Source organism: Selaginella moellendorffii, unplaced genomic scaffold (genome assembly GCF_000143415.4).
Source record: "Selaginella moellendorffii unplaced genomic scaffold, v1.0 SELMOscaffold_171, whole genome shotgun sequence".
Classification (NCBI taxonomy): domain Eukaryota; kingdom Viridiplantae; phylum Streptophyta; class Lycopodiopsida; order Selaginellales; family Selaginellaceae; genus Selaginella; species Selaginella moellendorffii.
In genome coordinates this window covers 114966-128703 of record NW_003314431.1, presented here as the reverse complement: position 1 = coordinate 128703, position 13738 = coordinate 114966, and the positions used below count along the sequence as shown (strand labels likewise).

At 43.9% G+C, this 13738-nt stretch overlaps 5 protein-coding genes across 6 annotated transcripts; 1 reads left to right on the top strand and 4 right to left on the bottom strand.

Annotated features, from left to right (window-relative positions):
* Window positions 1-40: 40 nt before the first annotated feature.
* LOC9638713 (DNA-(apurinic or apyrimidinic site) lyase) lies at window positions 41-1816 on the bottom strand. Its single transcript, XM_002993736.2, has 9 exons — window positions 1582-1816; window positions 1427-1519; window positions 1234-1384; window positions 944-1145; window positions 807-885; window positions 694-755; window positions 534-620; window positions 361-464; window positions 41-288 (listed from the first exon to the last, which is right to left on the bottom strand). Exons 1-9 carry the CDS (start codon window positions 1786-1788, stop codon window positions 218-220), a joined length of 1056 nt encoding a protein of 351 aa, XP_002993782.1. The 5' UTR covers window positions 1789-1816; the 3' UTR covers window positions 41-217.
* On the bottom strand, window positions 1815-4082 carry LOC9638712. The gene has a single exon (XM_002993735.2). The coding sequence runs from the start codon at window positions 4069-4071 to the stop codon at window positions 1882-1884; it is 2190 nt and encodes a 729-aa protein (XP_002993781.2). The 5' UTR covers window positions 4072-4082; the 3' UTR covers window positions 1815-1881.
* LOC9638711 (probable ribosomal RNA small subunit methyltransferase B) lies at window positions 4058-6705 on the bottom strand. Of its 2 annotated transcripts, none has more exons than XM_024667409.1 (16): window positions 6461-6705; window positions 6224-6378; window positions 6052-6168; window positions 5934-5999; window positions 5792-5875; window positions 5639-5725; window positions 5486-5577; window positions 5370-5430; window positions 5232-5294; window positions 5118-5178; window positions 4938-5045; window positions 4744-4865; window positions 4599-4667; window positions 4442-4527; window positions 4281-4377; window positions 4058-4227 (listed from the first exon to the last, which is right to left on the bottom strand). In XM_024667409.1, the coding sequence occupies exons 1-16, from the start codon at window positions 6696-6698 to the stop codon at window positions 4096-4098; spliced, it is 1638 nt and encodes a 545-aa protein (XP_024523177.1). In that variant the 5' UTR covers window positions 6699-6705; the 3' UTR covers window positions 4058-4095. The 2 variants fall into 2 exon arrangements, with proteins under 2 accessions (XP_024523177.1, XP_002993780.2); XM_002993734.2 differs by having other exon boundaries at window positions 5232-5291.
* A 2611-nt stretch (window positions 6706-9316) lies between these two features.
* LOC112343635 (pentatricopeptide repeat-containing protein At4g02750-like) lies at window positions 9317-10717 on the top strand. The gene has a single exon (XM_024667415.1). The coding sequence runs from the start codon at window positions 9317-9319 to the stop codon at window positions 10715-10717; it is 1401 nt and encodes a 466-aa protein (XP_024523183.1).
* On the bottom strand, window positions 10718-13686 carry LOC9638721 (chitin elicitor receptor kinase 1). Its single transcript, XM_024667417.1, has 12 exons — window positions 12687-13686; window positions 12587-12617; window positions 12525-12532; window positions 12262-12456; window positions 11999-12201; window positions 11855-11944; window positions 11704-11797; window positions 11503-11654; window positions 11345-11448; window positions 11141-11291; window positions 10970-11071; window positions 10718-10914 (listed from the first exon to the last, which is right to left on the bottom strand). The coding sequence occupies exons 1-12, from the start codon at window positions 13369-13371 to the stop codon at window positions 10801-10803; spliced, it is 1929 nt and encodes a 642-aa protein (XP_024523185.1). The 5' UTR covers window positions 13372-13686; the 3' UTR covers window positions 10718-10800.
* Between the last annotated feature and the right edge of the window lie 52 nt (window positions 13687-13738).

Here is a 13738-nt window from a genome sequence, read left to right as displayed (position 1 = left end):
CCTTCTTTTGCGTGTGTGCGTCGCTGTCGCATAGACTCTATGGCCCAGAATATGCTTTTTAAAGTCAGCAACAAAAGCTTTTCTGGCCGGACAGGTGTCGGACAGAGACGGGCTAAACAAAAGCACCGTCTTTGTGGAATATTCGCAGTGGAGGGAGGGATGGGATGCAATGCCTTGACTCCGTATATATAAAAAGAATGAAAATCTCGCGCCACTCTCACTCGTGGTTTTGGCCGGCTTGATTCTTGAGTTCCATGGTCAGTGGGCAGTGATCACTTCCAAGGAATCCTGGAAAGAAGAGATACTCTGTTAGATCATTGTTTGGAAGATAAGCAAAGAGATCAAAAGAAAACACTCAACCTTCTAGCTCGATTCCACGGCCGTGGATTTTGCTGCTGGCTAGACGAGGAAGCAGCGCTTTGGAGATTAGAAAGTAGTCGATTCGCATACGCTTGCCGCGATACCTGGGATTTTTCACGATTGTCATTCTCCAGGTAGAAAAAGTAAAACTCCTTTTTTACGGTTGTACTTACTTTCCCACGGGATTTCCAGACCACGTAAATCCAGCCTCCAAGTCCTGCTTCTCGTGGAGATGCCTGTACGTGTCCACCAGATTTCCCCTGAATTCACAAAGATCAAGTTAAAGTTAGATCTCAGTTTGTTTATTATTTTTTTTTTCCAAGAGATACTAACCGATTTAAGATCGTTGAGAACCTTGCTCGCTCATTGAGCGTGAATCCGGGTTGTCCAGCGTCCTGATCACTCACAATTCCAATACATAGAGTCGCTTTAGGAGAAAAGTATACCTCTTTGTTTGGAGGAGTGTAGCCGGGTTGGGTTGCGTTTGCAAAAAACTCCGGATGAGTTACATCGATCTCCTGATGGCTGAAAGTCACACTCGCACGCTTCATTTACAAGGAAAGAACCTTCAAATCGTACGTACCTCACGTTAAGATCACCGCACCAAATGAGCGGCTTGCTGCAAGAGCTCACAAACTCGAGTACTTTCTTGTCCCACGCTCTTCTTCGCACGAAACCATTCTCTTCTTCCTTCCATCCATTGTTTGGCGCATAAGTGTTGAGAAGAGTGAACGATCCAAACTCCGCCAAGATAATTCTCCCATCGATCTCATGGCGTTGTGCATCTATCATCCACGAAAAAAAAAAATCTAATCTTGTTGAGTTTTCTAAATGCCAAAGAACAAAAAAGAAACAAAGAATGATTTTACGAACCTTTGCCTTTGTTGTCAATGTTGAAGGCCACCGACACTGGCTTGAAGCAATTCTTCACGAAGAGAGCTGTTCCAGCGTACTTGTTCTCTCCGAGAGACCACCACACGCTATAATCTGCCATTGGCGACACCGATAGAACACGCATCACAGCCTACTAGCCAATGCATCACTGGAGAAAGAAAGAATCCCATACCTGCTTGTCATTGCGAGCAGCAGCGCTATCATCCTTGATCTCTCCCGGATTTTTCTTCTCGCCTTTAAATCCAGCCGCCGGGAGACGAACCTCCTGGAAGCAAGCAATCCCTGTCGATGAGAAATCCGATCGCTAGCTAGGAGCTGGGACACCACCTGGATGCAAATCACATCCGGATCGAAGCCGCGGATGAAGCTCATGACCTCCTCCCGGTTGTTCTTGAATCGCAGAAGCAAGCTATTCGCATTCCAAGACATGAACCTGGATGGATCGGCGCACGCATTCTCGCCGCCGTTGGCGATCGCGATGGAGGGCTTCTTGGAGGCGCCATCGCGCTCCACGGGCTGGAAGAACCTCTTCATCCCTGGGCAGGAACCCTAAAACCCAGTGCTATGAACTACATTTAAATTTATGTAGACCGTCCGATGGCTCGCATCTAGCGGCTGACTATGAATCTAGCCATGGCGGGCTTGAGCTATGACGGGCTTGAGCCATCTCGTGTCTCTAAAGCCACAGCGGGCCTTCTTCCCTTCCCCAGTGAGAGCGCTCGAATCTAACTTCACAGGCCCCCAGGATGGAGTTCCATCTTCGTACGCGTTGTGCGTGAGCCGGACGAGCTCGCTCCCATCGATTCTCGCCATGAAAATCTCTCCATACGGCTGGAACTGCGCCGGAACAGCGATCGGATCCGCGGACACGCCAGCGTAGTCCGTGGTGAACACCAAGCTCCTGGAATCCGGGCTGAAGAACGGATGGTTCACTCGCCCTCCAGTGCTGGAGTTGAGAACTCTGTGGAGTTGGCTACCATCGGGACGAACAAAGTAGAGCTGGAAGCTGCCACCGCCGGGGTTGTGTCGATCCGACGAGAACGCGATCCATTCTCCGTCGTGTGACCAGCTCGCCATTGTGTCCGTCCAGGCCCCCTCGGTGAGTCTCCTCAAGCTTGCTTCTTCGCCATGGATCGCGTCCATGATGTAGAGGTTCTTGTGTCCCGAGCGTCCGGACCGGAAGACGATCCACTTGCCGTCGGGCGATGGCGATGGGAATGCGTTGTTCTTGGTGCCGCTCTTCGTCAGGATCTTCCACTTGACTGCACCTCCGCCGCCGGCGATGAGCTCGTCCGCGTTGAGAATGGAGACGATGTGAACGATGGTGTCCTCCGGCACGAATCCCGGGCCATAGCTCGTGTAGAGAACGCCTTTCCTCTGCTTGTCCCAGGAGAGTCCGAAGGCCGGCTTGTCGAAAACTTTGGTCATGCCCGAGCCGTTGAGCCGCGTCACGTAAATGCCACCTTCGTCCAAGTCGGGGATGAAAGCTATGGACTCTCCATCGGGAGAGAACACGGGGAAGTCCCCGTCAACTCGCACGAGAGAGATTCCTGGAACTGGAGACTTGATGTGCTCCAGCCGAGGAGTCACTCCCTTTCCCCGGCATCTGTGATACCCGATCTTGTCCGACTCTGGCGAGACAAAAGGGTTGTAGTGATGAGCCTCCGGAGCAACGAGCTCGCTAAGTTTGTGGAACTTCCTCGAGCCGAGATCAAACACCTCTACGTGACGGTATAGCGAGCCGGCTCTTCGAGTTGCTACAGCAATCCATTTCCCTGTCCGTGAAGCCGCTGGAGTGAACGCATGAACTCCCGGTGGTGTGATCCTTTCCTCTCGAATCGCCGTGAAGGACTTTGAGAAAGTGGCCTTGTAGACGCTCCACCACCCATCCTCGGCTCTCCTGTGAAAGAAGACGGTCGAATCGTCCGACCAAGATGGCCAGCCTCCATTCTTCACCACGAGCTTTCTTCCGGATCCATCCCAGGCTTGAAAAGAGTATAGATCCGTGTCAAGCTCTTCGATCTCTCCTCCCCAGCCTCGACCATCGTCCGAAGCAACCATGACGAACTTCCCAGATGGAGAGACCGAAGGGCTGTAGTCTGTGACGCCCTCTGGAGTGAGCCTCGTGATTTTCTTCGTGACGATGTCCATGGAGTAGACTGCCGCCCAGCTTTGCCTCGACTGCTCTCGCGGCTTCCTTGTCGAGACGAAGATCACTCTCCCATCGGCCACCGACGGTCTGTCGTAGAGCGCTGTCGGTTCCACCTCGCTGCTCGACCATAGCTTCCCCAAATCGATGAAATTCTGGGAATTCCCTCTATCGCCATGGATTTCCAGCGCATCCCTCCTGTTTCCATGAGATTCTTGAGAGCCGCTCTCGATATTTCCGAGACTTCGCTCGCCTCGATCGCGTTGCCCCTGGTAAAAGAGATTGAATCGAACCTCAGCAGCGCCATCCCGCTCGGAGACATAGATAAGAATCCCTTGGCTCCCATCACCCTGCTGCTCACCGCGGAAATCCAGCGCCTCGAAGATCACTCGCCGCTGAGAATCATCCACCAGCGCCCCGTTGTAGTTGACAGAGACGCCATCGGTGGCCCGAAACTCCAAATGCGGCCCTAGGCTTGCATTCTCGAGCTCCCACGGGCGGAAATCCAGCAAGAACACATCGAATGCGTAGTGCGCTCGCCCGACAGAGGCGAATGCCACGGTCCCTTCCACGATTCTGTCACCGGCATTCGCAAACCCGGGCGCGGAGAGGACGATCGAGCTGATGATTATCCACAACAGTGCCATAGCCATATTTTGCCCTTGCATTTGGCATATTCTTCCTCTTTTAAATTAAGCTTTGTGCCTGAGCTTTGCCGCAAATGCTCCATCTATGCCGTGCGTGTACGGCAGAGAGTAAAAACATCCTTCCCGAGAGACCATTTCTCGAGGAACTTCTCTCTCGAGTGGCTCCAGGATGAAGTTCTGGAAGAACACACGATTTCACATCAATAGCTGGTAAAAAAGGAAAGACTCACTTGATTTCTAGCGAGAAAACTAGTGATCCGATCGATGTTCTCGTCCGGTTCGATCGAGCAAGTGCTGTAGACAAGCACTCCTCCCGGTCGAACCATCCTGTTACAAGTAGAGAGATACCAATGCCGAGCGAGTGAAAAACGATGGAAAGGAAAAAACATACTTGCAAGCACCGTCCAGTAGCTCGTCTTGGAGCTTTGTCAATTCCTCAAAGCTTTCCAGAGTTCTACGCCATCTCAAGTCCGCCCTCTATCGAAAAAATTGAGCAAAACCTTGTTTTGATCAAAATTATTGCTCTTGCATTGATCAAATGTTCTTACCTTGGATAGAACACCGAGACCACTGCACGGAGCGTCCAGTAAAACTCTATCCGCTAGACCTGTTTTACCCTTCACATTCACAAAAGAAAAGAAAAAAGTGGAAAAGCTTTAGATAAATCTTACAAAGTGGTAAGTTCTTACTCACACGGATCATGTCTCGGGCATCCACATTGTAGACGGATACTTGCTCGCTCACGCCTGCTTTCTTTGCGGAATCTTTGAGAAGCTGGAGACGTGCCTTGTTGATATCCACTGCTATCACTTTCCCTGTAGCACCATCTCTTTGATTCGTCCACAAAAGAAAATCTCAAAGCAAAAAAGGGATGGAAAAAAGCTGACCTTTTCCTTTCAGTCGTGAAGCAATATAGAGACTTTTGCCACCAGGTGCAGCACAACAGTCGATCACTAAGTCTCCAGGCTGTGGATCCAGCAGTTCCACCACCAGGCCTTTGAAAGAAACTCTCAGATAAAATATTCTGGAAAAGTAAGAAAAAAATGTATGTGGAAGAGTACACATACCACCACTCTCGTCCTGGACTGTGCATCGTCCCTGTTGGATCAATCCAGATCTCAGCACCTCCTAGAAAACGACATCATTTTATCAGCTGACTTGAGTTATCATCTACAAGCTACCTGAAGTCCTGAAGTCACTCGAACAAAGTCTTTCAGTAGTGGCGACTTAACATATGAAACCTGCTAAGCACAGGCAGAAAAAAAAAACAACAAAAAGAGATTCGAAGGAGTAGAAAAAGAGATTGTGATTGATCCCACCTCGAGCTTTGTAAGCTGTTCTATTAAATCATCGCGAGAGGTTCCAGTGGCATTATTCGCCCTGAAAGCCAGAAAACCAAACACGTAAAGAGTCTACAAATCACATATCGTGGTACCTTAAAGCATAAAAGGGCCTTGTGTTGTTCCACTCCATCAGTTTTAAAGTGTCCTCAGTGCCATATCGATCTGTCCATCGCCGCACCATCCACTGCGTCAAAAACGAAAAGAAACAGAATAACACGACGATTTACTTGGCATTGTCTACTCACAACTGGATGGGAATGGATTGTTGCTAATGCTCTCGCTTGCGACCGCAAGTTTCCTGTTACTTCAGGAACGGGCAGCGTGTTCTTCTCCTGTAAAAAACAAGACTCTTGCATTGTGTGAAAACACAGAGAAGTTTTTCTTTCTTATTCTTCTACTTTGTGTGAAGCTACTGCTCGAAGAAGTGCGTTGGCCAATTTTCCAGCTCCAGCCCGAGAAGCAGCATTGGCAAGTTTGACGGCCTGTGAAAGAAAAAGAAAATTTTAAAAATAGTGACTTTATAGAAAAAAAAAATCTTACTTCATTGACAACAGCATAAGCTGGTACTTCGAGTTTCAAAAGCTCATAAGCTCCTAGTCGAAGGACCTGGAGCGAAAGAAAAACGATTAATTGAAGTACGAAACAATGGGAAATACACCTGCTTTAGAATGGGCTCCATTCGCTCAAACTCGTTTTGATCCTTGTCATAGACATTGCTTATCACATAGTCGAGATATTTCTTCCAGCGAACAATACCAGCGACCTCTTCAGTCACCTATAAAAACAATCGTCAATAACTAGGAAAACCAAAAGAAATGCTAAGATCAAACCAGCTTCAAATTTTCAGGCCTCAAACTCGGTATGCTAAATCCCAGAGTTCGTTTCACGTACTCCATTTCTTTATCCAAGCGATCTTCTCCATCCCCGTTTAGGACGTCTGAGAAAGCTCCTCCCATCTCAATCCTCATCAATCTTACCACCACCACTGCCAAAGAGACAAGAGAGTAATTTTCCTTCATGTTCCTCTATTTTTCCTATCTCAAACGATAAAGGTTCTTCCAGTTTACCTGCGCGAACAGGAGAAATCCCGGCGTAAGAGGATTTGTCGATCCTGTTGTCATTTGAGGGCTTCAAATTCCTGCTCCTTGAAGATTTCTTACTTTGTAGAGCTACATTCTCGGGCTTGCTCTCCTCCTCCTTGTTCTTCCAGTCAGAAACTCGTGGACGAGAATGTGGGGTGTTGGATTCCACCCTGACTGCCTGGAACACGCTCTGAGACCGACAAACAGGCAAATGCAAAAGCATGGCACCTATAAACCCTAAAGTACTTAGATAAAAGGTATTAATTTTGAAATTCAGATAAAACTCTTATAATTTGTGATACATTTCTATTATATACATATTCTTTAATATTATTGGTTGGAATTAGTATTTTTATACTAAAGAAATTTAGTAATTTCAAAATCAAAGTCCCGATAGATATGTGTACGTTTATCAACTATAAAATTGTATTATTTTAACCATAATTACCACAAATTTAAAAGAACTCCATTTTTATATTTAAATTATTGTAAAATTATTCACATGAATAAATATTTATAGAAAAAACTGATCAACTAGTATTATTACTACTTTCAATGCTTTAAACATGTGGAAGATAAAAATTAAAGAGGAAGTTACACTAAAGCATTATAATTTATGTACATAAAATAGTGACTTTAAAACCATAATAAAAATGCTAAATTAAATCAAATACAAAATTTAAAGTATAATTTAGTAGTAAAAAGTAAATAATCAAATAATATAATTATAGATTAAAAATATTAAGTACATAAAAAATAAACATACTCTTTATTAAATAGCTGAATAAACTTTCTTAAGAATTTATGACTAGCTATAAGTTTACATATTGTTAAGATGCAAAGTAGCAATTAGAATACATAATAAAATTTTATATAACTACTTACTTTTAAAATTAAATTGATTTTTAATAAACAAAAATTATTTTTACACCCAAATCAACCAAGACAACTCAGATATAAAATATATAATAAATTGTGAAATCTGTGTAAGTCATTTATTTCCTATTGATATAGCTTTAAATCTTTTATGTCACAATAACCATTATTTTAATATTGTTTATTCTAGCACAATTTTAAATAATTAAGTTCTTTAGCTTTATTATTACACATGCTATTAAACAAATTTGAATAAGGGAAAATGCAATCTCAGAAAATATCTTTTACTTCATATATTCCATAGAAAATGATTGAAGTTTTTAAGCTTATATACAACAATATGCACTTCTATAAAATTATTTCTTACATAACAACATTAATAAAATGCAAAATAAACAATGTTCAGTTCCTTTTCCAAAAATTGTTAACTTGAAAATAATTAAAAAATATTTATTAAAATGTGCAGTAAAGATATTGCACTATATTATGCTTTTTTTACAATATATACTTATAATAGACATCTTTACAGAGCATCTCAAATGTTTGACAGCATGTTTTATGTGAATGTAGATTTATGGGTTGTAATGTTTATTACACTTGCTCAATCCTAGTATTTTTTGTATGCACAAAAGATGCTAAACAATAAACATTTTGGAGTATTTACTATCAATTCTAGAATAATATCAAGAATTGATCCTAGTAGAAACTATTATTGTGTTATCGGTATAATTAATTAATAGTTAGCCATATTATATAAGTTGATTGTAAGTAACCAAAATGAAAGATGATTGATTAAGGGCTTTACAAAGTTTAGGGTTAAATGTTTTTTGGTTTAAATAATTCTGGGTGTGGTGAGCTTCTAAGATGTTTAAATTCAAGAGTTTATATTTAGTTTCACACCATATTAAAATTGATATTTAGTGGTTCAATTTGACCCAAGAAATAGAGTGTTAAAAGAGAAATATGGCTCTTGATTTTCATTCAAAAAGGAGTGAATTTGTAAGGAAGCATGTTAAATTGTAAATAACAAAAACAAATGACTTGAAATACAACTATAAAAGTATAAATGTAAAAAAAAAAACCCATAAAAAAATGTCCCTTTTTTTCAATCAGTTAAAAGTTTTAAGATATTTATAATTAAATGCCCTTGAGTTTGAATAATACTAGGATAGGTTACCTTCTAAAAAGTCTAAATTCAAAACTTACATTAATCTAAAATCTTCTTGAATCTATTTATTTTTCTAAAATATTCATGGGAACAAACACCTATTGGAGGGTCACAAAATTTGGCTAAATCTATTTATTATTCTAGAATACTCATGGGAACAAAGATGTATATCATAAAATTTGATCATAAATAGTGCTTATAGATGAAAATGTTCAAATTCAAAAGTTTATATTGATCTAAAATCTTCTCAAATCTATTTACTGTTCTAAAATATTCATGGGAACAAAGACTTATGGGAAAGTCACAAAATTAGGCCATGAATAGTGCCCATAACAGAAAATGTTAATAAAACTTACTAAGGTTGAACACCTTATGGATTTAGCAAAGTAATTTTTGCTATAATTTTAAACATGAAATAGCATCTTAGATCACTTTGAGGAGCTCTCATCAATCTTCACCCAACCCTAATACTGTGGTTAGCATTTGTAATTTATATTGGGTTCAAAACTAAATGTGGTAACTTTACATTTTAATTTTTGCCCTTGAACATAGGACTGTAGCCATCTTGCTATGAAGCTATAACAATATTAATATTACAATTATTGGTCTTAATACGTTTGAACTGAAGAGCATAAGACTTTGTTTCTTATGTCTGCTATCCATACCTAACATCGCCTTTGGTAAAATAATCTACATTCAATAATATGCACCTCAGCAAATCAATCTCTTACATGGAAACTTTATGTACTTATTCCAGAAATGGTCAACTTGAAGATGCCCAGAAAATCTTCAATAAAATGCCCAATAAAGACATTGCAGCATGGAATGCTTTGCTCACAGCATATGCTCAGAATGGACATCTACACAAAGCATCTCAAGTATTTGATAGCATGCCTTATGTAAACACAGTTTCATGGGCTGTAATGCTGACCGCACTTGCCAAAGCCGGGCATCTAATAGAGGCACGAAAGATGCTCAAGGACAACCCAGATTCAAATCTTGTGGCATGGACCGCCATGCTCAAGGCATATTCCCGGAATGGCCTGCTGGTGCAGGCTGCCGCTGTGTTTGAGCGCTTGCCGCTACGTGACTTGATCGCCTGGAACGCAATGCTCTCGGCATTATTCCAGAATCGGCATTTGGAGGAATGCTCCCGCTTCTTCTTTGTGGAAATGCCAGAGCACGACCTTGTCTCGTGCACGATTGTGCTTGCAGCTCTCACAGAAAATGAAGAGATTGAAAAGGCAAAGTCCCTGTTTGCGACTCTTCCAGAGAGGAACATCTTTGCATACAATGCCATGATCTCCGCATATGCCTCGGGATTGCATCTACGAGATGCCCAAGAGATATTCAGATCCATGCCTGTTATTGATCTCGTCACTCTCAATACGATGCTCACTAGCTTTTCTACCGCAGGAGAAATCGATCAGGCTAGAGCACTCTTTGAGAAAATGCCAGCGAGCGATCTGGTTTCATGGACTACGATCCTAGCAATGTATGCTCAGAATGGGCATATTGAAGAATCTGAAAGAATCTTTACAAGAATGCCACAGCACGACCAGATCGCATGGAACGCAATGCTTGCAACGTATGCTGATCACCGCCAAATTGATCACACCTCTTATTTCTTCTGGAACATGCCTGTAAGAAACACTGCGTCCTGGAACACACTCCTTGCAGCAAATGCCAAGAGCGGGGCATATTCGCAAACGGTGTCTCTTTTCCAGGCAATGCCCGAGCGGAATCTCATCTCGTGGAGCTCGAGGCTCGCGGCATGCACACGACGAAGGGCATATTCCACGGAGGCACTGCGAATCTTTCACGCAATGGAGATGTTTCACTCGCCGGACGTGGCATGCTTCACGTCGGTTCTCATCTCTTGCAGCCATGGAGGCAAATTGGAGCTCGCCCGTGGCTTGTTTGTGTCGATGAGCTTGGACTTTGGAGTCGCTCCTTGCGAGCAGCACTACTGCTGCCTTGTAGATCTTCTGGGCCGTGCCGGGTTTTTGCTCGAGGCGAGAGATCTCGTCACAAGCATGCCTTTTGTCCCCAGGCTTCTCAGCATAACTTGCTTGCTTGCTGCTTGTAGAAGCCACAGGAACGTCAAGCAAGGTGCTCTAGCTGCAAAGCTTTTGATTCGTGAGAGTGTGAGAGATAGCTGTGGCTATGCATTGCTTGCCAACGTTTACTCTGTGTAGTTCTCGCATTTCCAGCAAAGCTTCGATTTATTTCTGTAAAGGTTTTTAGTATCTACAGATAAGTGTTTTTACCTTTAGAGGATTTAAGAGTTACTAGCTGTGTTGTGCATGAGTGTCATAAGCGCCACCACCACTGTTCTCATGTTGGGCCTCAACTCGGGGTTCTCTTTGGTACATGCTCCTGCTAATTTCGCGAGCTGCAAAGAAACAAGCCATTGTGCTGATGACCACTAAAGGAAATAAATTTCTTACACTCCAAGCAGCCTCTAGTGGGTAATTGTCACCCAGCCGAGGATCCATCAAGTCTCGAAGCCTCTCTTTTCCGTTTGTATCATCTTGCAGCACGTCCTCAAACTGCAAATCGCCATAGAGAAGAAGTTAGCAGCTAGAAAGTATCCTGTGCTTTGTAGCAAAAGAACTAACCAGTGTGGCAAGCCCCTTCTGTTCATCCTTATTCGAAAGAATGCCACTCTGCGTTCTTACTATAGCCTCTTGAGCGGATATGATCTCAAACAGGACTACGCCAAACGAGTAAACATCAAGGAATGGCGAGACATCCCCATATCGTGCATATCTAAAAACGACATTCGTGAATTAGTAGTTCTAAGCACGAACAGGAGAACTTACTCTGGAGACATGTAGCCAAATGTTCCAACCAAACGCGTGGGTTGTGTGAGTGATATGCTTGTCATGCCGGTCTCTGTTAGCTTGCTGAGACCGAAATCAGCAACCTGTTACCAAAAGGAGTTCTTGAAGTCTTGCATAGCATCTTGTACATACAGTACCTTCGCATGAAAATTTTTATCGATGAGAATGTTGGTGGATTTTATGTCTCGGTGAATATATGTTGGCTTTGCGTGCTCGTGTATGTACTCCAGCCCTCTTGCAGCGTCCATTGCTATCTGGATCCTGGAAGACCAGCTAAGTGGTGGTCGGGCTGCTCAAGCAGAGAATTATATAAAGAAACCAATGGCAGAACTACTTACTTGTGGAGTGCAAGTGTTGCGCTAAAGTTCCATTATCAACAAATTCGTAAACTAAAAACAAAGACTCAACTGTACAGTATCCTATCAGCTGGACCTGTAGCAGAAAAATAATAGTTGGAGTAAGCTGAAAATACAAAGCCTGTGAAAATACCAAGTTCGAGTGATGAACGCGGCTCAAGATTTTAAGCTCGGATAAAAACTCCTTGGTAGCTTGCATATTCATCCGTTTCACAGCCAGCTTCTGCTTACAGAAGAAAGAAAGAAACAGGTTGTAGATTGTAAGAAACCATCACACCTGATCTCGAAAATAGCCGTAGTAAACAGAACCGTATCCACCTTGTCCAATCTTGTTTGTTTCGTTGAAGTTATTGGTGGCCGCTACAAGTTCATGAAGTGAAAACTCAATGGACTTTTCCAGAGCAATATCCGAGATTGCAGATCGAACGCTGGTCGTCGAGGATATGTTTGACCGCAGCACTCCTGAAGGCGTTGGAGTTCCTGCGTAGCAGCACCACAGATTTGTGTGTGTGTGTGCTGATAATCAAGTAAATACCAAACCTGATGCTTTTCGCAATGCCGACACTGTGCTGCTGGCTGCTGGCGAAGGAAGACGATCGTTTTTCTCGTCTTGCTGGAGATGTTTTCTTTTCCACAGGAAGAATGCCATTCCCGCGGCAGCAGCAAGAAGCACAGCCAGAATCGATCCAACGGACGCACCAACGATGGTAGACCTCCGGACTCCACTGTGACCATCTGAATTTTGTGCATAATCATCGGCGTTGTTCCACCTTGATAAGAAAGAAGAAAAAAAGCATGCTCACCGTCATCGCTGCAAAACCAATAGTCAGGAAATGCGAGACATAAGTTTAAAAGCGAGCTTCACCTGCTGTAAGGTGGATATAAACCATTCGAATCTAAAACATAGACGAAGAAGAAGCAACGACAAAAATGTAAGCAAAAAGAAAATAAAAAGAAATGCTAACCTTTGGCCGGAACGAAGACAATGCTCTGAGCTATAAGCCTCTGGAAGTCGATATGTGGATTAAACCGCTGGAGAAGTTGCTGGTCCGGAACCTTAAACCTGGCAGAGATGGTCGAGAGCGTATCACCCGGCTGTACTACATACGTAGCAAAAAGTCCATAGCTACGATCCACGTCTGGATTTCCACACGAACAGTTGACGGGAACCTTGACGTTTAATCCCGCGAAGATGGTGTTCTTGTCTTTCAATGGTGTGGCCTCGGCAATCCAGTCATCCCTCGTTAAGCCTTGGAACTTTTCTTGCGCGATGATGAAGAGAGTAGTGTCGTCGGGGGCGATCTCATATGGGAAGTTGTGCTGGAGAACTTTTCTCACGCATTGGCAGTCGAAAGGAATGAAAATCTGTGCTGAATTGTTGCCGCTACCAAGCTGGTTGTACTGAGAAACGAGCTGGGAGCTTGTAGAAAACCTGTCGTAGATCACCTGTAGCGAGCTTGGATCCACCGCAGAGATATTAAAAACCAGGAGAGCTCGCGGACATCCAGCTCCAGGAACACAGCTCGAGCTCGCAGCAAACACCCAGGAGAAGAAAATGGAGCAAACCAAGGCGACGGGGTCTCTTCTTCTCCGGGATCGCCTGGATGATGATCCCATTCTTTCCTGCCTCGTCCTTCTCCCGCATTTCATGCGCGAGGAGAGGAGAAAGAATCGCGATCCAAGGGCGTGGGAGTGAAAGCGCAGGCGGTGGCAAACCTTGAAAGCTCCACTGGGAAAGCGATCACGCGTGGATGATAATAAACATGAAGACAAAGGTGGACGATCGCTTGTCGCATTGCGAGCGCTCTCCAGCCTGGATCATCCCACAAAACCCTCCGGAGAGATTCACTGTTGCTGGGGCGCGCCGGGGGATTGCCAACGCGGAGGCGGCCATCCGATCGATCGGTGCCTCTTCGTGAAGATCGGCGCAAACGATCCCCGGCACAAACCCTAGAAGATGCAACGCCTGCCGCGGCGCACAGTGTGATGGATTTAAAATGGAGGGAGAAAGCGACGA